Genomic DNA, 25,734 nt, shown 5'->3' with positions numbered 1-25,734 from the left:
TGGGACGATGTAAAGGTGTGGGAGAGGTTGAGAAGGTGTTCTAAGTGGGTTGAGCTGGTGGCGCCGGACGTTGATGCGGAAGTAGGGCCGAAACGGAATAAAACTAGTTCGTCTGGAGCGTACAGCACTTCCGCCGGGTCGGATTGCCGGGTTGGATTCGACCTAAACGTTGCGGGGGAGGAAACGTCTTCACCGCCGAGGAGGCGGCCATTGGGAAGGGACGCCAGGGGCAAAAAACCGGCTGAGGGGGAAGCCGTAAACATCAACGATCTTGTTGAATCCCTCAATAAATTCAACAAAACCATGGAGGTGGTCTCTAATGACAAAAAGGAAAAAAAAAAGAATGAGAGATTTGGACTTCCTTACAAGAGACTTCAGTAACCTAAATCCGGTCGACCAAATGCTGATGGAAAAACAAAAGGAACGTATCCGGAAGAGGTTGATCGAAGAAGACCAAGCCGAAGAATAAGAATAATGTTTTTTTAAATAATGTGTGTTTTTTTAAATAATTTATGAGTTTTTTTAATAATACGTTTTTTTAATACATTTATAAAAAAATAAAAAAAAAACCGCTCGCGCCCCCTCTCGCGCCCCTCCACACCATGTCCCGGGGCGCGAGCACCACTAACAACACCCATCTTATCAAGTTTCTCTCTCTGCCACACGTCACAATATTATTGGCTGGCGCCCCCACTCGCGCCCCCCACACCCCTCAGCCTAACCATTTATACACACATTTAAATACATATGTTTATTGCTGTTAAATGATTAGCCTATTTTCTTTTGATATGACTATAAAATTAAGGTTTCTAGTCTTCTACCTTAGTTGAGGACTTGATGTACACGCAAAAACAAAAGAAAGAAATTAAACAGAGAAGACAATACCAATATACCATGGAAGTTAACATACAATAGTGTAAATTTAAGAAGTCTGTTTTTTACCGTTAATATTACTATGTACCATTACCTTATTTGAATGGGATTTTTTACATATTTTCCCTTATTAAACACCTTTAATTACATATTTTCCCACACCTAAACAAACAATTACGTATTTTCTCTTTTCATATCAAATTACCAAGTTACTTATATCTCTTACCATTAATAAATTAATTAAAAAACAAAGTTTCCGACAAGCTCGATTTTTCCGGCAAGCTTCTTGCAATCTCTTCACCATAAATGACCACTACCACTTTTCCGCCGTCTCATGGACACTTTTTTATTATACTTGAGTTGTTTTTGTTGGTAAAAAAAATTTAAATCCAAAACTTTTTATATTGACTATTGATTAAAAAGTTCGATGCCAATTGCTTTATTAGTGTTCGATATGTTCGACTTTACATCGACTCGTTTGGATTGAACTTGAGAAGATATGTAATTGATGTTTTAAGGAGGGAATATATGTAAATCCTTATTTAATTATGTAATTAAGGGTAAAACAGCCATTTAATTAGTTTATTTTAATGAAATAGGTAGATATGTAATATGTGTGGTTTAGGGAGGGAAAATATGTAATTGATTTTTAATGGATGTGTAAAGATGTAATAAGGTAACTTAGTAGGGGATATATGCAAATGCTCATATTTTAATTATCTGGAAATTTAACACAAAATAAAGATCATAATGAAAATAACAAACAAAATTTATATTTAGCGCAATGTGTTAGCCAACATAAATATTTTATAGGTCAACACCATGTGCTTGTCTTCAGTGGCAAAGTTTGAACCCTGCTAGATTTAGCATTCAAGGTAAGGCGTATATGTGTTAACTAACTTACTATTTAACACCTTCTTAATTTCTTGGAACGGGGTGGTGTTTCAGGTGATAGCATGCCTACATGACATGAAAGCGTCATGGGCGCCTTTCCACAACATAACAGCCTGAAAGATAAGATATAATCGAGTGCTCTTGATATATTTATTTTTCATGAATAGTTTAGCATATACCTTGTAAGCTGTCAATGACTCAATCGGGTTCTTCATTTTCTACTTTTGTGGCTTTTTGTGATGTGGGATTCGTTTACATAATCAATCATACATATCAATGTATGAACACATAGTATAGATAATTTTTCGTCCAAACTTAGAAAAACTCGTTTTTTTAAGAAAATTTACATAGGTATACTAACGAAATGACATGAGTGAAATGATATGCATATATCAATGTTTAAACTTAAACATTTACTGAATTACATATTTTACCAAAGTATGCTTGAAGAATGGGTTAATCGGATACATGTAATTGTTCCTTTCTAATCAGTATTTGACTGTCTTAAGTTATCTCATACATTTACATGCTTATTTTTCTATGTTTTGATTATGTTGTTTGGCGTTAGATTAAAGTCAAAGTTATGGTGCCCAAAAAAATAAGACGAACACGTTCCAGTACTCGGTAACAATATTATAAAAGAGAGTTTACACTTTTCATATACGGTCTATTAAATATATAAATAAATATTGGTCCCCCACATCAAGCTCCGTTGGACGGTGATAACCAGACTTAAAAGTTAAGGACATATTCTGCACTTTTATTATTTAAGTAGGGTGTGGACCACAAATTGATAGCTATGGTTGCATTGCAATCTTTACATAAAAGGAACAGATTTTTGTTGGATTGCTTTGGGTGAACGCGTCCTAGAAACCTCTATGTGACTATGTGCATGTGCTCAAGAATGTTATGAACGAAAAAATGAATACAAAAGTGTCTTACACGTAAACTTGACTGAAGAACTTTGACGGTTTCAAATTAAAATTTTCTAAAGGTGGCAAAAAACCTATCTATGATCGACACACCAAACTTCCTGAACAAGTAATTTGTGCTTTGAATGAGAAAATTTTAAGCAATTCACGCATTGGCATGCTATATAGGGCCAGACATATTGTCATAGATCATAATTCAACCCCTTTTTAAAAATTTTAAAATGACTAATTTGATTAGTTTCTAGTTAATCCTATAAAATCGTTAACATGTTTGTATTGTAAATTTATGTGTATTTGATTCATCAAGTGATTTAACTAGCTTTTTAACAGATAGGAGCACGGAAGTCCAATACTATAAAAAGGAAAATTCACCATTTTCTTGAGCTACACTTTTGATCCTTAGGCATCTCAATTTATTCACCATTTTATTTAAAGTGTGAAATAAACGCGCGAGAACCATGCTATATACATGAATCTCAGTATGAGTATATGACACTATATATTTAACATTGAAATTTGCTTTGCCTTTTCTTTTTTGCATATTCATACTTTATAGTATGTAATCAATCACTTTTTAGCAAGTTATGCTTAAGCTACGTTAGTTTATTTTTAAACTTCTATATTTTTCCCGTAAAAACACCCAAATATAATATTGCAGGTTATTACAGTAAACACATTTTAAAGAATTGACATGAATAATAAATAGGTTAATCCACGAATTTGTTTAGGTAAACGTATTTGCTAGTTAGACCTAAAACCAGCCCCAGCCCGCCATTACGTAAATTTCATTTCAAGTGTGATGTAGGAAAGTTATTTTATAAATTTAATAATATAAAAAACGTTATTCTTGAGAATATTCAAAGTATTGAACCTTAAGAGGCTTCTCACAGAAACGTACTACGCAACATAAACGATAACAGCACGTGTCGAATCTCCGCCACATTGTACACCTACTTTTACCCAACCCCCAACACGCAACATATATATCTTTTCACACACATTATAAATACGACTCTTCACCTTCTCTTTCACTTTTATTATTTTCATTTCATTCAATCAATCTCCAAAATGACAAACATGATAACCAGCAAAACCACACTGCTCCGGCGACAGAAACTCGCCGTCCTCCTCCACAGCTCCGAACCAAACGTATTCATCACAACCCACCACCCACCGGATGAAAACACCGACCACCGCCGTAGCAACGCCTCACTTCCTAGCTCAGTCATGTCGGCAACATCATCGCCGGTTTACTTCATGTCACCATTCAACCACATGCCCTCACCATACTCCAAATCACCATGGATTAATGTCATCTCTAACGGAAACAATGGTGACTATGATTATATTAATAATCATCATAACACTGGCTTGATCGGATCATTGGTACGTGAAGAAGGACATATATATTCGTTGGCCACTTCAGGTGATTTGTTGTACACGGGTTCGGATTCGAAGAACATTCGGGTGTGGAAGAGTTTGATGGAGTTTTCGGGTTTTAAATCGAGTAGCGGGTTGGTAAAAGCGATTGTTGTTTCTGGTGACCGGATATATACCGGTCACCAGGACGGTAAGATTCGGGTGTGGAAGTATAAGAAGAAAAAAGGTTATAAACGGGTTGGTAGTTTACCGACCACGAAAGACTATATTAAAAGCTCGATGAACCCGAATAACTATATTGAAGTACGACGGCATCGCAATGTTCCCTGGGTAAAACATTACGATGCGGTTGCGTGCATGAGTTTAGACGAAGAAAACGGGTTGTTGTATTCGGGGTCATGGGATAAGTCCATGAAAGTATGGAGACTTACAGATTCTAAATGTTTAGAATCTGTAAGTGCCCATGATGACGCTATTAATAGCGTTATCATAGGGTTTGACTGTCTGGTTTTTACTGGGTCAGCTGATGGGACAGTGAAAGTGTGGCGAAGGGAGTTAGTCGGGAAAACAACTAAACACCTTCTTGTTTCCACACTTTTGGATCAGGACAGCGCGGTGACGTCAGTGGCCGTGAGTGCCGCTGACGCCACCGTCTATGCTGGATCCTCTGATGGGTTGGTGAACTTTTGGGTTTGGGAGAAACACGGGTTCTCACACGGGGGCGTTTTGAGGGGACATAAGTTGGCAGTGCTTTGTGTTGCTACCGCGGGAAACTTGTTGTTGAGTGGTTCGGCGGATAATAGCATATGCGTGTGGCGGAGGGAAGGTGATGGGATGCACACGTGTTTGTCGGTTTTGAACGGGCATTCTGGACCGGTTAAGTGCTTGGCGGTTCAGGAAGTGTCTAAAGATGACGATGAGAGTGATGAATGGGTGGTCTATAGTGGTAGTTTGGATAACTCGGTGAAGCTTTGGCGGGTGTCGGAGCAACCACAGTTTGAGGTATGAACACGAGCGGTAGGGTGGAGATGGTCACGATGATATTCGACCAAGTTTGAGGTTTTGATAAACATTGTGGTTATGAATATCGATCACCAACTCTTAAGAAGGATAATTTTTTATTTGTTTATTTAAAAGGTAGATGGCCGTTAATTCTTTATGGACATTATATGCTAGTGTTTTACTGAAAAAATGTAATTAAAGGTTTGTAAATGTTTTGTACATGAGTATACTTATATACATGCTCCCTTTGTTTGAAATGATATGCATCTTGAAATGAATGCTTCATGCACGTCTTATATGTATCAAGGCCTTATATATGTTATATAATAGTGTGAAGTAAGTTATGATTGCAAAATCGACGTCTCCAATAAAATTCAAAAGGTGTATCTATTGTTATGATATTTAAAATTGAAACAAACAAAGCTCTTTAATGTTTTGATGATATCGGTAACTTGATATCAGAAGTCGTCAACTGAAGGATTATTGAGTGTCCTTCACCAACTAAGGTCAGACCGACATGTTATAGACCACGGACTTACACAGGGAACATCGACTACTCATTCGGTCATTCACTAACAGAACATTGAAAAATTGTTAGGATTATATAGTTAATTCTGCATATTAAACTTATTTACAATTTCCGAAGAAAAGGGCACATAACAATTTCTATCTAACAAAAGTAAATAATCTATGATTTGTGTAAAATAACACATATAACAATGGCATACTATCTATCTACAATGGCTCTGGTTAGGATTTGCACCTCTAGTTTGAGCTCACTAGATTCTCATTTCTAACGTTTTAAGCTAAACATCAATACTGCTTAGCTTGAAGAGGTGTTAAAAAATTATGTAGGATTTAATAGTTAGCAACTTAAAACTAACATAACTAACTTCAATTGTGGGTAGCTCTTACATCTTTACTTGTTTCTATTAAGTTATATAATTGGCGTTAAGATGGACAATGGAAAACATCAAGTCATCAAACACAAATGCTTCTCCCTATCCTGGAATATTGAACAAAATATAAAAGAAACTACCCTATGTAGTCTGGTTCTAATCACACCACAACCGAATTATTATTATTATTATTATTATTATTATTATTATTATTATTATTATTATTATTATTATTATTATTATTTATGGGCCTATTGCTATTATGTTTATTTATCATTGGGTTTGGTTTAAAACAGTTTACATTTGGGCTTGTTTATGCTTATGTTGGGGCGGAGGCCACAAAGTCTAACATGCTTAAGCTTAACACCTTTTGGTAGTTGGGAGTAGAGGTGAAAAAAAACCCGTACCCGGAACCGGACCCGAAAAAAGTACCTATAACCGGTTTTTTAATACCCGGGTTTTTAATACCCAAACCCGTACCCAACCCTACCCGTAGGGAACGGATAGCGTATGCATTTTAGTACCAATACCCGTTCCCGGAATCGGACCCGATTTATACCCGATAATACCCGAAAACCGGAACCGGTTCCATACCCGAAACCAATTTTTTCCAATACCCGAAACCGGGTTTTTCAAATACCCGATCTATACCGGAAATTAACCGAAAAATACCCAAAAATACTCCTAAAAATTGTAACCCCTTAAAAATCCAATCTATACCGGAAATTAACCCAAAAAAAGAACCCAAAAATAGGGTTTTCACAATACCCAAAAATAGGGTATTTAAATACCCGGTTTTAGAATACCCGGCTCTATACCCGACCCGAACCCGATGCATAGGATATGTTTTTTAGAGACAATACCCGGACCCGAACCCAACGCGGGTATTACCAATACCCGATTTTTCAATACCTGGTCATACCCGAGCCCGGTTCCATACCCAAACCGGGGTATTTGAAAAACCCGATTTGTGCACCTCTACCTGGGAGGTTATCCCACACTTCCGTCTAGGCGTCTAGCAGTTAGTAAGCGGGTGGATGCGTTATTTGACTCTACTTAATCAGTATTTTCAATATCACTTTCTTATTCAATTCTCCAAAATTAGATAAGTGGGACGTGCTCAAGATTGCATTCTTGCTTTTGTAGGTGGAAGGTAAGAAATATAGAGAAGGGGAAGGAGAGAGTAGAGGTGCACAAATCGGGTTTTTAAATACCCGGGTTCAGGTAGGTAACCGGGTTCGGATATGATTGGGTATTGGTAATACCCGGGTCGGGTTCAGGTCTGGGTATTCTCTCTAAAAACCATACCCTATACATCGAGTTCGGGTCGGGTATCGAACCGGATATTCTAAAACCGGGTATTTGAATACCCTATTTTCGGGTATTGAAAAAACCCTATTTTTGGTTTTTTGGGGCTTTTTTCGGGCATATATTGGATTTTTTTAATGGGTTACAATTTTTAGGGGTAATTTCAGGTATTTTTAGGGTAATTTCGGGTATAGATCGGGTATTTGAAAAACCCGGTTTCGAGTATTGGAAAACCCAGGTTCCAGGTATTGAACCGGTTCTGGTTTTCGGGTATTACCGGGTATAAATCGGGCCCGGTTCCGGGTACGGGTTTTGGTACTGAAATGCATACGCTATCCGTACCCTACGGGTAGGGTCGGGTATTAAAACCCGGGTATAAAAAAACCGGTTATGGGTAATTTTTTTCGGGTCCGGTTCCGGATTCAGGTGTTTTTGCATCTTAGGAGAGAGAACAACCAGATAAATTTCCTCTTGCATGATTCGGGCCATTCGGTCCATCTTTTTTTCCACTCCTTAGTGAGACAAGTTTGTAGTTGCCTTATTGAATACTAGGATAATAACCCGTGTTACACACGGGTGGAAAACATATCAACAAACAATATAAAATATTAACAACATATTCAATCAACACAAATATTTGTAGGACTGAGCACGGTTCGGTTTGGTTATTAGGCGAAACCCAAACCGAAACCGAAGTAATCGGTTATTTGAATATGCAACCCGTTCGGTTTTCCGGTTTTTTGGTTTTCGGATTTTCGGTTTGGTTATTTTCGGGTTTTTTTCAATTATGTGTTGAGATTGCAAAATTTTTTTTTTAATGAAAATGCATATTTTAAACTTGTACTAGAACGTGTGAGTACCACAGTCCACATATATATTGAATTCAAAACACAAAAATAGGCATGTGTTACGTGAAACTATACGAATACAAAGTTGCTAAATAGAGTTTAAAAATTAAAAAGCACTAAAAGTTTAGTCTCGATCTTTATTCATCATCTTATTTATTTATGGGAAAATCTCATAGAATAGTAACCAGCTTTCAAAAGTGTTCCAATTAGGTCACTGATGCATGTTTTTCTTAAATCGGGTCACTAAATCTTCAAATCAAGTCTCACCGATTTTTTTGTGCGTCAAGAAAGAAATGGCGGATAAGATGTGGGCGTCGGAATTTGCAATATATGTAGTTAAATTTAAAAAAATTAAAAAATGTTAATTATATTAAAATATAAAAATAAAAAATAATATTCACGTCGCCACTCAACGTCAACTTCATAAAAAAGATAAAAATGTTTCCTATGTGAAACGAAAAAGAAAAAAGCTAAAAAATATATTAAAACCTTTAATTTAATCAAACATGAAAGTTGAGTGACTTAATTGGAACACTTTTTAAAATTTAGTGACTTTATTGAAACACTTTTGAAAGTTGGTTACTATTCTATGAAGTTGCCCTCTTAAAAGTTTAGTAAATTCTTTATCATCTTGATAATCTTTATCATCGTCAATCGGTTCTGTTCGGTTTTTTTGGTTTTTTAAAAACGGATAACTGAATTAAAACCCAAATTTCGGTTTTTCAAAAAAACAAAAAAATAACTATCGGTTAATGCTTCGGTTCGGTTTTTTGGTGCGGTTTTTTCGGTTAATTCGGTTTTCTGCTCACCCCTAAATATTTGGCATAAGTAATTTAGCTTCAAATATTACAAAAGATGTTAAACCATGTTTATAACATAAAAAAAATACTTTATAAATAAACAATGTAGTGAATAAGAAATAATATAACATAAATGAACCATGAGACCTGAAAAAAATAAAAAACACATATTAGTAACAAATTTTGTAATATTAATTGAAAACTAAGCTTACAAATACATACCAGGTTTAAACTTTATCACATTAAGTTTCAAAAGATCTCCTTGTAAACAACATTTGTAGTTTTAGTTGTAAGTTGTGATTCTTTGTCGAGTATGACTAACTTAATACCGGATCTACTCTTCACTCTTGACAAAGCTACATAAAATCTTATAGTAGCCAATTATATTGTTAATATGCTTAATTGTATAATAAAGTCCAAATTAAAAATCTTGTAGCAGCTAATTATATTGTTAATATGCTTTTGGTGAATTGAAAATTTTTAAATATCTAAATACATGAAACATCCCAATTATAGTTAAGTATATAGTATTTATAGTCAATATATAACTAATTGAATAACTATAATTGCAGTCAAACAATATGCGCTTTAATAAGTTAAATAGACTAAACAACACGGAGCGTCCAAGATCATTTGGGATTTAGGGTTTGTATTCCAAATTTGGGGACTTGATTAGAAGTTTGATATAAAATGGCTTTAAATTATATTTATAGACTAACAATTATAAACAGACGACTGGTTACGGATTTTATTAATTTAGAACTTAGTAACTATTTTAAAATACGACGAATCAATAAATAACTAACGATGCTGCTAATTCGTGATTAATGGTTTCAAATAATTTTGACACTTAAAAGTTACACAACAACAATATTAAGTTATATGACCAGAAATCAACTTATAAACGTTTCACTTAATTTAAACGATGATTATAATAATGAGTTTTTCTAAGACCTAAATAAATGGTTTAGAATAAAGAAAAAAAATAAACAAATTTTTGGATTTTCAAACAAAACTGGATTTGTAAGTTTATCTAACATTTATTTAGTGATGATAATTGGTTTTATAATAAAAATAAAGTGTTAAAATAATTATAATAATAATAATAATAATAATGTGTTAAAAGTAAAAAAAACTAACAAACTGCTTTTTAAGAGACTCGGACCTGAGTCTGGATCGGTTTGGAACTTTGTATATAACCCGCAAACCAACTGGACTATAATAAGATTTTTTTTTCAAGGATTGGTTTCGATTAATTATAAACACAACTTAAGTTTTATCCCCAAATCCATATAAACCCTAGAAGTATAAATCACAAATTGATCAAATAAATACCTCTGCCAATCTAAATTGACAGCGGCTTTGTACCTACAGATAAAACCAAACATGAAACACAATTAAATTACCCATGTGTTTTTGGATTGAAGGAGATTAACTTGGTCGGAGTAACGGAGTTAGAAGAGCTTGAGTCCGTTCGCAGAACGAAAGCTTAGAAGAAATTGAGAGGACATGCGAGTGCGAAAGGATCACAAGATGGTTCTACGATTTTATACAGAGCTAAAGGCCACGTTACGATCAGTTTGGTCAACCCGCAATTTTCGCTCCGTTAATTGGAGGCTTAAAACACTGAATTGAATTTCAATCATGGTTGCGAAACGCTCGGTTTGAAGTTACGAGTCAAATGGTCTCATCAATTGGCCGTTTTAAATCTTAATTCGGTGTTAAATACTTGCCGGAAAAACGCCGATATGTGTCCTGACTTCTTGGTTGAGATAACAACGTAACAAGAGGTTTACTCCAAGTTTATTAAATTTTGCACAAAAGTCCTTCAACTTTGTTTGCATTTAAAACTATTATTTACAAAATTGGTAATTTAACTTTCATAAAACTAAAATATAATAATAAAATATCAAACCTTAATAACTTTAATAAGTTATATGAATTCGGGAAAAAAAATCCAAAATGTGCCGGGTTTCGGGTTCGGAATTTGACGAATGTCACATTAGGGTTGAGAGGATGATAACAAATGGCTTCAACTGAGTATCTGGTTATCGGGTTAGAGAAACAAAACGGGTTGCGTGGTTTTAGATTTTGTTTATTAAAATTAATAGTGAATATATGGAAATTAATTATATGGAAATGTGATTACATGGAGTCCGATATGGATAGGCTAGATTAATGACATGTGAAAGAATTGAGTTATTTTAATATACTAGTTAGATAAGTATTTTAATTCTACCAATAATTATAATAATTAATATCATAATTACATTAATAAGTTACAAAAATATAAAAGTCAATATCACTGATTAAAATTTTATTGTGAATATGTGTAAATTAGATTTATGAAAGGTTGATGACATGAAAGTCTATATGGACAACCTAGATGAAGAACATACGGACAAAATTGTGTTGTTTTAATATATTAGTTAGATTCGTTTGTTATATATGGCCGGCTGGGCGGTTAATGAACATGTAGTCATACCATTTTTCAATTTGAGAACTTTTTAATTATTTCATATCTGCTTAATAATTGAAATAATAAAGTGGGCCGAAGTAGTTTAATAGTTCTAGTGTAACTAGTTTAACCTTGTCAAAGTTTTGTTTGAAAATTTTGTGCCTTTTTTTGGGATAAAATACATAAGCAACACAATTCAACACTTATTTAAAATCTAACATTTTTCAAACACCTTTTAACTTACTTATAAGTTATAACCTATAAGCTAGAAGGAGGTAAAATAAGAAATTCCCAAACACCATCTAATGAGAAAATTCTCAAAATAAGCATTTATGAAACAAATTTATAGTTTTAGGTATTATTTGTAAAAAATTCCAGAAATAGGTATTATAAACTAGTCATGGACGAATTTAAAGGACAAAATTTGTAATTATGTCATTTCCAAGACTAGACTTTTAATTACTTCAAAACAGAACGCTAAATTCATAAGCTACGCAACTTTGAAATAAAGTACAAGACAAAGAGCACAAAGTACAATTATAAACAACAGATGTGCACATAGTTGCCAAATCAAGCGCTAAAGGAATCGACGAGCATAGAAACGGTAGCCTCGGAATAAGCAGGGAACACCAACGGCAGTGAGTTGACTCGCTTGACCAACTCCTGTGGCCAAACCAAGTACTGGTTCACCTGGTTAGGTAACTAAGGTGACTCTGGCTCAGATGGGTTCGAGCCATGGGCCTTATTCTTGTTCTCAGTTTGCAGCTTCTTCAACTCGCTGGTCCAAATATCAATCAATCCAGACATGCTTTAAATTTGATTGTGTCCCAAGTCTTTGTTTGATGTTTTGAGATGTGGATATGGAGATACGGATCGTCGCACTTATATATTGTTATGGTAGTGAAATCCACGGCGTACATCGTTCGTTGGTTTTGTTTGGTTGTAGACAATAGTTTCAGAGAAACCGGGATCTGTGTGCTCTGCTGGTGGTAATGAGGCAGTTAAGGATCCAGTTTCCGAGATAAAATCCATCAAACCAAACCATTGACGTCGGGCCCCAGTTTCAACTTTAGTTTAGTTTTGAGTGAGTTCCTGTTTTGGTTTAAATAAATAAATTGTAGGCCTGGCCCAGTTCGGCTGGTTCATAGGTGGGCCGTACCTTCTTGATTTAGAATTTTAGATTTTAGAGTCTAAAAATTAATTGGGTCATATTGCGCTGGAGCTCGGGATGTTCACGAGCTGAGCCGAACCGAGCGAAGGCTTGTTCGTTGCTTGGCTCGTTTACAACCCAACCGAACCGAACGGCTGAAATTCGAACCGAGCGAAAAACGAAACGAGCCAAAATCGAACCGAGCATTTTTCGATTGAACATCGAGCGATTTCGAGCATTTTTTATTTCCTTTTCACTTTAAAATGTTCAACAAGAAACAAGTTTAAAGGCTGTAAATAATATATTTTGTAAACAAATTAGTAGTTTTTAGACAAACGTATAATAGGTTGTAAATTTTTAGGAGAAAGAAGTTTGAAGTGAGATATTATGAACATGTAAACAAACTTTTAGTATTCTGAAAACTTGAATCGAACTAACGAAACTATAAAATTGACGGAATATGAAAAAAATTTAAAAGAGTTTAAGAAATTGTATACTTATATTTTATGTTTGGTGTCTATTTATTATTAATATATTTGTTCATATATAATTATATATAAAATAAATTAAAAATATTTGAGCCGAACCGAACCGAGCAGAGCGGCTCGTTTACAATCGAGCGAAAAAACAAGCGAGCAATTTCCGAGCGAGCGACGAGCGAATTCGAGCGTCGAACGGTTTGGACGGCCCTAGCTGGAGCCTGGAGGCGTGCGAATCAAACAGGCTAAATGATGGGGGCTGTAAAAAGATGTTGGGTTGTATAATGGTTTGAGGAGGAAGGAAAAAGGTCCGAAACCTTGAGGCTCGGATACCATCTAAGATGGTAAAGACTAACTCATCATTCTATTCAATAAACGATTACAATATGTAATAATAAGCCAAGTTCGTTGGCTCGATACTAAGAGGTGTTTGAGATTTGCTTATTTTCACCAACCTATAACTATTAACTTTTTGAAAAGTAATAAGGTGTTTGGGATTGCTTCTGATGTGAGAGAGAAAAGTTAATAAATTACACTTTTATAAATATTAACTTATTGAAAAGTTATAAGAAGTTTTCATTAAAAATCCCAAACACCCCCTAATAGCATAAATACTACTCCACCCGTCCCATTAAAAGAGTCTATATTTTCTTTTTTGTTTGTCCCATTACAAATGTCCGCTTTCAAAATTTATTAGCAAATTTTTAAGTTTAACCTTAAAACACACACAACTAACATTAATAAAAAATATTGATGGACCCAATTTTCAAGAGGCATTATTGTCATTTGATAAGCAAAAAAGACAATCATTTAATTTAACTTGAACTTTATGTTTTTCAAATCAGGACACTTTTAATGGAACGAAGGGAGTATATTGGTAGCTATCAAATCATTTAAATCGAAACAAGTGTGTCGGTTTGAGGTTCAAATAGTTCAAATGTCGATTAGTGACAGTTTATGGTCAACTATACGGTTTGGAACTTCGAAGTTGAAACTATTGGTCATTTAAATTGAACTAGTTGTTTAGCTTTTATTATTTATTTCTATATATGCTTAACATCAGGAATGGTTATTATTGTAGCACTTTAATAAAAACAAGTATTTTAAGACTAAAGAAATATTTTTAGTTGTCAAAAATAAACGTTGGCGTCAAATCAGCATGCCCACCCACACGACCCGATTGGTTTGATTTGCTGCTATTTTTACCGTTAGCTGTTGAGAGATGGGATGAGGATAGGTAAAAACCAATGATGTGGCAGGTGAGGTGGTAAGATGGGATTGTCAAGAATGACTATTTATGGGCGGGAACACCGTTCCGATACCAAAATATGATGGCAAGTCGGTATCAAGACAGCGAGTTTCATTCCGTCCACCCACCCTAATTATTAATCAATTCTAAGTTCTAATTGCTCATCCAAATTACACTCGTATATTTAATGACTAATCAATCACTCATTAATTAAGTTTTGAATATAGGAAAAGATGAATGATGGTATTATATAACATATGGTTCAATTCATTCATACATATTTATGATTATGATTGATTCTACATGAATTCAACAATGAAACAAACATACATTTTTGTAGGTAGGAAAAATTGCAGTCAAACAAACATTTCTTACTCTGATTCTTCAACGGACGCTTCAATTCGGAGAAGCACAAACCCAATAGCAACCCCAACAAGCGTTATCCCGTTCATGATCGCCGCTATCCTGAATATCTCACCCACCGCATTGCACGTGGCCGTAAGTGCTCCGCCGCGAGCCGACGGTTTCTTCAACTCACAAACAAAGTTAGCGAACAGTTGTTCGGTGGAAACAGGGGTGCCGAGTGAAGCAACAGCGTTGTGAGCTTTAAGTCCACCGAATGAGTTGATGTAGGTTACTTTGGTGGTGGTTCTGCCGGAAGAACGGGTGGGAGCAACCACTGTGAAGTTGACCGGAGAGAGGGTGGCTGAGGTTGTTGCCATTGGATTGGGTTTAAGAGTGAGTTTGTGGTGGGATGAGTGAAATGAAAGTAGAGATGATGAGTGGGAGATGAAAAACAAGAAAAGAGAGAGATGGGATATGAATGGTTGGTTGTAAACAAGATGAGGGGAATAGGGAGCTTGTGTTTTCCACATACATATACTTGCATCAGATAATTTTACTCATTTTAGGAAATTGATTTGACTAATAATCTTGGAAATCTTGTATTAATTCATTTCTATATTAACCCTTGTGACAACCCTCCAAGTTCAGAACATAAACTTGCAAGCCATAATAATGTCTTATTCGGAAATGGATTTCAAAAAAATTTGGATAGTTCGGATTATTCGGATATCTGAATAAATAACATGTAATTTAGTTATTTTGAAGTTTGGCTTTATTCGTATATGTTTTAATTTTTAGAATTATGATTGATCATAGATTTATTTCGGCTTTTGTTTGAAGTTTGACTTTTCTTTGTGTATGTTTTATTTTAATTTTCCAGTTTTATTTTTATTTAATTAGACGTTTGTTTGAATGCTTGCTATAAGGTTTGTTTCGGTTATCTGAATCTGATCCGAAATCAATTCGGATCGAACATAAACACCCCTAATTTAGATCGGATCAGATTTCAAATAGGGTCCTAAAAGTTTTAAAACCGAACAATTCGAACCAAATAAACCGAATAATTGGCTATCCGATCCAATGAACTCCCCTAATAAAAATTATACCAGTTTAATCAAGTGAACCCATCATATGTAGCCTTATTTCTCATCCAAATAAAAGACAATGCTTTGATATCTTCCAACGTGGATATTATTATTATTATTATTCCAACGCCAGAGTACTATTTGTAACCTGCATGGTTGAAAATTTGAAAACCAAAAATGTGATTGCAACAATTCACGCAAACTATAAATACGATCCCTTAATTTTGGATCATGAAAACAATTTCTGGCTAGGGCTTGGTTCCATTACCATTTCAAAAGACGTACGCAGGGTATGGAGACGTTACAGGATTTGATCGAAGAGGCAAAGCTTCGTACCACGTGGTGGGCGGTTTCTATTGTCATCGTCGCTCTCTTCCTATCCCGTAAGTGTGTCGCATTTATCAGTTTTAATCTTCTTCATTGTATTTGTTGTTGCTTCATATCTCAAATTTGAACATGTTTGCACGCATAGTGTTTGTTCATTTAACTTTAACCAACCAACATATTTTAGAATAAGTTTCTTTTTTGTTCATGCTTGTTCGTTTTAAAACCTAAACAAGCAGTAGCCGAACATAACAAACAAACTTAAATGGGCATAATTGAACATACATAAATTCACAATTCATTTGCACATCTAAATTAGTGGTTTAAATGTGCATGATTCATTCAAAAAAATTTTATCAACGAGCCCCTTTTAACTTTATATGTATATAAATATAACTATTTATGTATTTATTAAAATTTAAACAAACATAAATAAACGCACACGTAAATGAACGAACAAACTTGTGGTCACGATCATTCGTTTAATTAAATGAACAAAAGTTTTGTTCACGGTTGTTTGTTTATTAAATGAACAAACTTCCCAACAAACTGTTCACTAATAGTTCATGAATGTTCGGTTCGTTTATAGGCTTAGTCACCGGTGACTTGGAATCAATTCCAAAGTGGTGATTATTGCATGAACTTTGGATCAAAACAACCAATTAATTGTTTAATTGTAACAGATACTAGCCAATCAATGTGGATGAATGTACCAGTAGCAATTCTCCTAGTATCCGGTGTTCATATTGTAATAAGAGAAGTTGAATTCCATTGGAAGATTAAGAAACCTAACAGGCAATCATACTTAGCACATCTAGAGACAAAACAGTTATCTGTTAAAGATTCTCGTCTTACTACATTGCCTCCGAAACCTACTTGGAAGAAGAAGATTGATTCTCCAGTAGTTGAGGCTGCAATGGATGACTTTGTTAACAAGCTTTTGCAAGAATTTGTGGTTGATTCGTGGTATTCGGGTATAACACCTGATAAAGAGGCCCCACAGCTTCTACATGCGGTTCTGATGGATGTTCTTGCTGAAATTTCTGCTCGAGTAAAAGACATTAACCTTGTTGACTTGCTAACCAGGTTAGTATTGTTAGAAATTGCTAATGTCATGCATATCAAGTTAACAACATACTTATGTTAGTAGTTATACTCGATAATGGTAACTATACCTATTTTACCAAAAGTTTATTTAATACGGAACATATAATGAGGAATGATGATCTTTTAGAAGGATATATATGAAAGTATTTGTTTTTGGAAATGGACTATTTGGTACTTTAGTGATAAACCACCTCATAAGAAAAAGTGCCACGTAAGCAAGAAAGTGAACCGCTGAATCGTGACATGATCAGTTGATCACAAATTGTTTCAGGGATGTAGTTGATTTAATAGGGGATCATTTAGAGGTTTTTAGAAAGAACCAAGCTGCAATTGGGAGGGAGGTTATGGTGACATTATCTTCTGAAGAACGAGATGAACGATTGAAACATCATCTAATGGCTTCTAAAGAGCTTCATCCAGCTTTAATATCTTCAGAGAGTGAGTACAAGGTGTGACTGGAGAGTTTTATTATAAAAATAACTAATATTTGTAACTAACGCTTTGTGAAGTTATCTAATTTTGCTTAATTTTGTAGTATCTTAAACGGATTATGGGGGCGCTTTTGAGTGCAGTTCTTAGACCACGAGAAGCGCAATGTTCTGTTGTTCGGTGCATTGCATGTGAGATTTTAACGTGTTTGGTAATCGAACCAGCAATGAGATTTGCATGCCCCGGGTGATTTTCAAGAGACAAAAGTAGTTATTCTGTAAGATATGATTTTGTGTAATTTATGCATATTCTATTGGCAGGCGTATCAATGAGTTGATTGAGGCTATTTTTCTTGCCAACAATACTAAAGAAGGAAAGGATGCAGGTGGTAATCAGTCAACAAATGTAACGGGTCAAAGTCAAACCCCGAGAAAAGAAAAAAGTCAAGATTCGCCTTTTATGAAAAATTGGTCTTCTGGTAGTCAAAAGAATGATACACCTAAAGACCAAAAGGAACCGGCTTCAAACCCACCCGGGCCCATGGTTTCTGGTCCGGTTCAAGATGAAACGTTGAACCAACCGACCTCTGCGTGGGCCCGGGTTCTTGAGGCTGCAACGCAAAGAAGAACAGAAGTTCTTCATCCTGAAAATCTTGAAAATATGTGGACCAGAGGAAGAAACTATAATAAGAGATCTCATAAGAAAACAGAAGGTTCAAGAATAAACGAAAATTTTAATGATCAAACACAAACAATAGAGCAAAATCTTGATGGAGTTTTAAGGGATCAAAGCAAGACATCGAAACTTTCTGATTTAGTTGATGAAAATAATTCTAATAATGTTGTTGGAAGTAAATCTAAAATGGAAATATCAAATAGTGTTGCTGACTTAAACATTCAAAATCAAGTTGGTGGACCAATAATATCAGAGTTTTATAGTGCGAATGCTGGCCGAGATAATGATGCAAAGAATATTAATAATGTTTCGGATAAAGTAACACGTACCGAAAGGTCTGTTCCAAAGCTCAGTTGTCGGGTAAGATTATTTTTAAGAACTTTAAATTCAACGTATACTTTTTGTACATCAGAGTCACTAAATTATGCTTCTGTATCACCTTGGTTCATTTTGTAACACGTAAGTTCAAAATTATGTATAATTGATCTAACATTTTTGTATGCAGCTTTACTTTTTTATAAAAGTTATCATTTTCAAAAGTTGGTTTTAGACCTACAAAACGACCAAAATGGGACAGAAGACTGTCTTTTAACGCATATGTTAAAAGAAGTCAAAACTCTGAATTCCAATTAATATTATTTTTTTAAAAATTTGTATTGTATTGAGGCTATGTTTGTTTTACAGGTTCTAGGAGCATACTTTGAAAATCCTGACTCAAAATCATTTGCAGTTTATTCTATTGCGGTTATGAATGCTGATAACAAGACTTGGTTTGTGGAAAGAAGGTCTTGTTTCTGACTGTCTGATCTTTTTAAAATCATCTGCGGTTTATTCGATTGTGGCTACAAATATTCATTTTTTATATCCTCACTTGGTGAGCAGATACAGGAATTTTGATAGATTGCATCGAAATTTAAAAGACGTTCCTAACTATACACTGAATTTGCCTCCTAAAAGAATATTCTCATCTAGCACAGAGGATGCATTTGTATATCAACGTTGTATACAACTTGATAAATATCTTCAAGTATGGTCCTAAATGTTACTAATTTTTAAAATCTTAATCTTTTGATTCATGATTATTTTTTCTGTAATGTTTTACAGGATCTTTTGTCTATACCCAATATTTTTAAGCAAAATGAAGTATGGGACTTTTTGAGTATGACTTCAAAGGTATGCATTTACTTACACTAATATTAAAGATTACTACTTTCAAATGATATTACCATTTTAAGGTTTTGCTCCTGTAGAGTTATTCTTTTGGAAGGCCAGCAACAGATGTGAGGCCTTTAGCAGGTATATTGTTATTTCCTAAAGTGCTTATATTAAATACAGTTATTACTATTTAGTGACATGTGATTTTTTTGGTCAACAGTCAATGTGGATGATGCTGTAAGCCAATTCAAAGGTGGTTTAAAGAGAAAAGTTGTGGGCCGGTATTCGCCATCTGAATGCTCTTCTCCGGTTGTTAGAAGAAACGTGTCGTTGAAAACTGATTCTGGTACAAAGATAACTACCTCATATATGGCTAACAGTTTTTCTGACATTGAGGAAGGTGAAAAAGAGAGATTAGTCAACCATGAGGAAAAAGTGGGACCTGCTGCAAAAGCTAACGAGCCGATTTTAGAAAAAAATGATGAACAAAATAGAATTAATCCGGAGGTTCGGTCTGAAATACTCAATCTTGCTGCAACTATAACTTCAATTACTAAAGAAGATCCACTTGGTGTGCCTGCAGAGGTAGAATTAACACACTTGAATATTTGTTATGTTGATATTATATGAAGCACTTGTGTGATTTTCATTAAATCTGCTATTTCTTTTTGCAGTGGAGTCCACCAAATGTAAGTGTTCCCTTGCTAAATTTAGTGGACAAGATATTTCAACTCAACAGACGAGGCTGGTTAAGGTTTATGCTATTATCAACTTATTTTGTTACATCATTTGGTTTATTTAGATATAGTAATTATTAGATAGAAAATATTAGTTAGAGTTGAGTATAGTTATCTTTACCAAAATTTGGAGATATGATTTGATATTTTGATTATGTTTCATTTGTAACTATCATTAAAGTTGATTCGGCATGTAAATGAACCAAACGAAGACGAACGGGGGCGTGCTCGTGTTTGTTCATTTAACTTAAACCAAACACGAACATGAACAGGTAATCAAACGTTTTTTCTTGTTCATGTATGTTCGTTGACAAAATGAGCATCTTCGTGTTCTCTTATAAACAAACATAAATGGACAAATACAAACAAACATATGTGAACAAATACAAATGAACATATATAAACGGAGAACACCAATTGAAGTCTAATATATAAAGTATCCAATAATGTCAGAAGTTAACAAACACATCTAAATTAAAGTCTATTCCATTATAATTTTAAAGCCAAGTCAAACTTGAACAAACATAAATAAACGACCATATAAGAATGACATAAACGTACGAACATAAACAAACGTAAATAAGCCAACATAAATGAACTTTCTGTCGAACGGTTCACTGAACATTCGGTTCGTTTACAGTCCTATAGCTGATTCAATAATACATAATACAATTAATATTTATGTATGCAGGCGACAGGTATTTTGGATATCAAAGCAAATATTGCAACTAATGATGGAAGATGCTATTGATGACTGGCTTGTAAGGCAAATTCATTGGCTCAGGAAAGATAATGTTGTTGCTCAAGGAATTCATTTGGTCAAAGATGTAATATTATACTAAGTTCTTTATACATTTAAATATAAATATTCTATGTGAAAAACTGATTTAAAATGTTGGCTTTTGCTAGATTCTGTGGCCTGAAGGCACTTTTTTTCTAAAAGTAAACGCGGGTCAAACGGATTCTTCTCAGTCAAATGAAGGGTCTTGCAGAACTCCATCTGGTAATAGAAATAATAATAAGCAGGGATCTTTTGAGGAGCAGCTTGAAGCTGCAAGGAGAGCTAGTGACATCAAGAAGATGATTTTTAGTAAGTATTTACTGTTTTTCATTTTATTTGTTGTTATCTTTATCAGCAAGCATGATGGTCTTTGCATTTTATATATTTTAGAAGGAGCACCGACTACATTGGTCAGCTTGATTGGACGTAAGCAGTATAAACGAAGTGCGAAAGACATATACTATTTTCTCCAGGTGAATACATACTTGATACTCATATATGTCAAGAATACAAGTGGCAAGATGGGTGGATCTGGCGGGCTGGATAATGTGTCAAAACGGCACTTGGAATGACCCATAAACAATTTTGTCCAACTTTTTTTGAATATATAGACAGTTGATGTCTTAATTATGATTATACAAACATTATTTAAATGGGCCAATTACACCAAATCAGTAAGTTGTTGCATTCAAATGGGCTAAAATCAATAATGTGTTAACACGTTTAAGTGGGTCAATTACGAAATAATGTGGTTTTTCAATTAAATTAGAGAAAATAATGAAAGTACTCATTTTTATAGATGTTTTATACATCTATAGCCATGTCAGATCAAATTTACAGCTACGGCCATGAGGTATGCATCTTATAGTGGTGTATCTAGTTACTTTGTAGTCCCATGATCAATTACGTCAATGGATACGAATGAAATAGGATACGTGACTCATAGATGTGTATCATGGTCTATGGTGGAGACGAAAAGATTTTTAATAGATACGTGAGAATAAAAGTTAGATACTCGAATATGATTAATTGTTTTTTTAAGGAGAAATGTTACACCTCTACCCCTTACTGAACTAATGGTTCTCGTCACTCCCGACATTATTAACTTATAGAGATGTAACTGTATATGAATTTGCTTATTTACAAGTAGACTTGGGGTTACATTCAACATGATAAACCCATCTGACCTGTCTCCATTTTAGGCATTATTTTATTCATCAGTTTGACCCATTTGAGATCAAATGTAACCCAAATCGACTCATTCATAAGTAAATGGGTCGAAATTGTCATCTTTAAGTGGTTATGGTCCATTTATAATCATTAAACTTGGAAAAAATTAAACATTGACTTTTGATTCTAAAATTCACAGTCTGCTGTGTGTTTGAAGCAACTCGGGTACGGTGTGCTTGAACTTGCACTCCTAGCGGTTTTTCCGGAGCTGCAAGGCATCATATTAAATGTCCATCAGAAGAAAAAAGAGCAAATGGTGTAGATATGCTCACTAATTTGATCAGAGTTTTGATGTTTAGATTGGCAAGTATTGTTTCATTCTTTATTGGTATGCAATTGGGTCAAAATCATTTTTTGGGCCATATTCTAACTGTACAAAGAGAGAAGGGTAGCAAGAATATGTATAGATGATCACATGGCGTAATATAATCACTCTTGCTTGCGCCATTTACACTTATGTTTTGTTTTTTTTAAGTCTTTTGCATTAAAATTTAAGTACTTATTATATAATATTAAATTATTATATTGAGAACTACAATAAACTAATTATGAAATTTTATAAACAATTCACATGCAAGTGAAAAGAAACTCATATTTTCTTAGTGTGATAAATTATCTAAATTTAAATTTGATTTTAATGATTAGAGACTGGAGACAACCTTCACTCACACCGTCACACATGCACATCTAAATCTAAATGGAGATTAAAGAAGGTTTGATGTGTAACCATATATTTTGACCATACAAATTTTATTTTATTTTCCAAATTTAAGTGTAATGAAAACGATTTAAGTGTTAATTAATTTCTCTCTCCATTTAACTATTTTCTCTCTTTATTTTCCTCATCTTTCCTAAAACATTATATTAATTTTTCTGGTTTCTATTATTTGAGGAAACATATTTATGACAACGAAGATATATACAAGTTTATAATATAAAAGAAAAAAAAATAAGGTTATGCGTAGTGGGCGACAAATAGAGGGTTTTTTGGGCGAAAACACCTCCCCCTTGGGTGATATTGGGGTGATTTAAAGGGAGGCGACATAGATTTATCTCTGGGGTGAAAATAATAATATTTTATTCAATTGGGGCTGATTTTTTGCTTGAACACCGCTACACCCCTAAAATAAATAAAAATAGTTCATCTGCTGATGTGATGTCACGTATTACCCCCCCCCCCCCCCCAAATTTAATAGCTCTTCATTACACAGAGTCTAACAACTTGCATAGTACATTCAGGTGTAAACAGAAGTTACGATTGAGAGGATGAAAAACACATGTTACCCCTACTTTCATAGTCTTCATGCCGTTGTCGCTCCGGGTTTACAAGAACGGAGATATAAATTATGAGACGAAAAGATAAAAGCTTTCATTTATTTTAAGACATCCGTGCTAATCATCATGGTGACAAAATGGAATGATTAAGTGATTTATGATATCTCTTTAAAAAATATCATAAATAAATTTATAATTTATGTCCATATTTTCCATGTTCATTGTTTAAATACGCATAATTATTTAATATTATGAGAAGATAAGGCATGCAAATAGTTATAGTCAATCTTTGTTTAGCCGTACATCTTCCATGCAATTTCCTACATCACACGTCTAATCCCAATAATTGAGATAAATCTCACATATTATATGACCCTTCAAGGGTTCCAAAAGCCATATTAAACCTACTTCATTCCTTCCCTTTCAACAACACACGCTATATACACACACACACACACATAATATATACATATATAACAAGCATAAAGAGAAATCGAAGAGATGGTTGAGAAATTTGATATTTGTATCAACATTTTGAAGACAGGGTTTGAGTTTGTGATGGTGTTCTTGGGAGACTTGAAGTTTGCAATTCATCAAACCAACCAACAAAACATTCCTTGCCCTCCTCAAACCCCCTACATTGGTCTTCTTCCTTGACAATTTGTTGTTCGTTCATATACATTTTCTGTTAAGATTTTTTTGTTTGCTTATGAATTTTGTCGTGAAGTCGATATACTACCTAGCTGTATACGAAGTTGTAATGTCGATGGAGTATTCGTTTGGGATACAAATAGATCTGTATTGTCTGTTATTAGAACTTTGGTTTATTATAACTTGCTTTTGATCATATCATTGTGTCGCACAACTCTTGGTGTTGGTGTTTGCATTGTGTCATAAACGTGGGGTTTTTCTTTTTTTTTTTGCATTTGTTACAGTAAATTGAGATTGGATTATATGTATTTCTACAAATATGGTCTCATTAACTTTTTGTTTACAATATTGATTAGAATTTTAATTTTCTGATTTTAAATTAATTTGTTGTTAGAATTAAAAAGAACATTTCTGGCTTAAATGAAGAGCGTTTTGATATAAAGAATGTTATCATCGTCACCAATATCAAAATGGGCATTTGGTCTAGTGGTATGATTCTCGCTTAGGGTGCGAGAGGTCCCGAGTTCAATTCTCGGAATGCCCCGAATTTTTGTTTTCCTTTTCTTCTTCATGTAGTTTTCATTTTCTTCTTCATGTGAAATTGGCACAACAAAAGTAACTAAATTCACTTCAAGTTCATTCAAAGAACCTAGTTGACTGAATCAGTTCGAAAATTACGGTAAATTTCAACTTTTTGTTAACTTATTATTTCACTTGAATAAATAAAACATAAATACTATAATCAAAGTAAAAAAAATTAAAAACACGAGTCCAATTTATCAAGCTAAAACTCTAAGTTGGCTCGAGTTGAATACGAGCTAAGTTGCCAAGTTACATAGACATCGTTATATTATCGACCCGATTTCAAGTTAACAGTGGTTCGGCCCGTGCTCAAATTCAATATCCAAGTCGGCATGACTCTCAAGATCCTCGTCTATGTCATCACTAATATCCAACCAAATTTTATTTAAAAAATACTAGCAAGCAGCTAGACATGCCAATACATATATCCAACAAAAAGCACACAGAAAACCCACTAAGCTACGACCCAAACAATATACCGAACCAACACACCCATTTTTTCCACCTGAAAACTACACCAATTACCCCAAGACAACCCAATATTTTGCGATCAATTTTTAGCCCAAAGAAAGCCTAACACCTTTATTTCTTCCACCAATCTATGTAAGTGGACCGGAACCCCACTATGGACCAAGTTAGTTAATTAAAAGAAGTTTTAAATAGCGAATTAAACAAAAAGTATTAGCGGGTCATCCCATTTTGGACTGACCAAGACCAGCTCAACATGTTCTGGAAGATACATGTTACTTATATGGTCATGCAAAAATTCTCAGGCTCTTTAGGATCAATAAGCTCCCACGAGCATTAGTACATAACATATAACGTTACACCACATGACAATATTCTGCAATCTCAAAACTTAAAACATAACAAAAACAACTATACCCTGTAAAATCACACCTTTAGCAAAATTATTGGCATGGTCAAAGAAGGGTTGGATGTAGACAATACCTACATACAAAGCATAGTACCAATAATATATGCAATGCTTGCATGCTAACGATGGTTTCCAAACTGCGTAGTTAGAAGGTGTTGGGGGATTTCTTCAAATCTTATATCTTCGGAAAATCTAGGAGTCGTAATCAC

General features: G+C 34.3%; 2 protein-coding genes, 1 non-coding gene and 1 pseudogene across 3 annotated transcripts; 3 read left to right on the top strand and 1 right to left on the bottom strand.

The window, feature by feature from the left end:
• The first annotated feature begins 3,755 nt into the window (after positions 1-3,755).
• LOC143600702 (protein JINGUBANG pseudogene) lies at positions 3,756-5,087 on the top strand (annotated as a pseudogene).
• Positions 5,088-14,643: 9,556 nt separating this feature from the next.
• On the bottom strand, positions 14,644-14,994 carry LOC143602138 (uncharacterized). Its single transcript, XM_077079352.1, has one exon. The coding sequence runs from the start codon at positions 14,992-14,994 to the stop codon at positions 14,644-14,646; it is 351 nt and encodes a 116-aa protein (XP_076935467.1).
• A 1,000-nt stretch (positions 14,995-15,994) lies between these two features.
• On the top strand, positions 15,995-22,490 carry LOC143602127 (uncharacterized). The gene is made up of 15 exons (XM_077079345.1): positions 15,995-16,085; positions 16,710-17,112; positions 17,405-17,582; positions 17,669-17,808; positions 17,883-18,597; positions 18,922-19,022; positions 19,120-19,264; positions 19,342-19,410; positions 19,488-19,533; positions 19,613-19,977; positions 20,067-20,146; positions 20,821-20,956; positions 21,039-21,219; positions 21,301-21,383; positions 22,280-22,490. Exons 1-15 carry the CDS (start codon positions 15,995-15,997, stop codon positions 22,400-22,402), a joined length of 2,856 nt encoding a protein of 951 aa, XP_076935460.1. The 3' UTR covers positions 22,403-22,490.
• Positions 22,491-24,538: 2,048 nt separating this feature from the next.
• TRNAP-AGG (transfer RNA proline (anticodon AGG)) lies at positions 24,539-24,610 on the top strand. The gene has a single exon. It is a non-coding gene; the product is annotated as a tRNA-Pro (tRNA).
• Positions 24,611-25,734: the final 1,124 nt, after the last annotated feature.

Source organism: Bidens hawaiensis, unplaced genomic scaffold (assembly GCF_021521415.1).
Source record: "Bidens hawaiensis isolate Kalapana, Puna unplaced genomic scaffold, B.hawaiensis_p1.1 tig00001960_1, whole genome shotgun sequence".
Classification (NCBI taxonomy): Eukaryota; Viridiplantae; Streptophyta; class Magnoliopsida; order Asterales; family Asteraceae; genus Bidens; species Bidens hawaiensis.
Note: the sequence above shows the minus strand (reverse complement) of the source record. Positions and strands in the feature narration are given on the sequence as shown.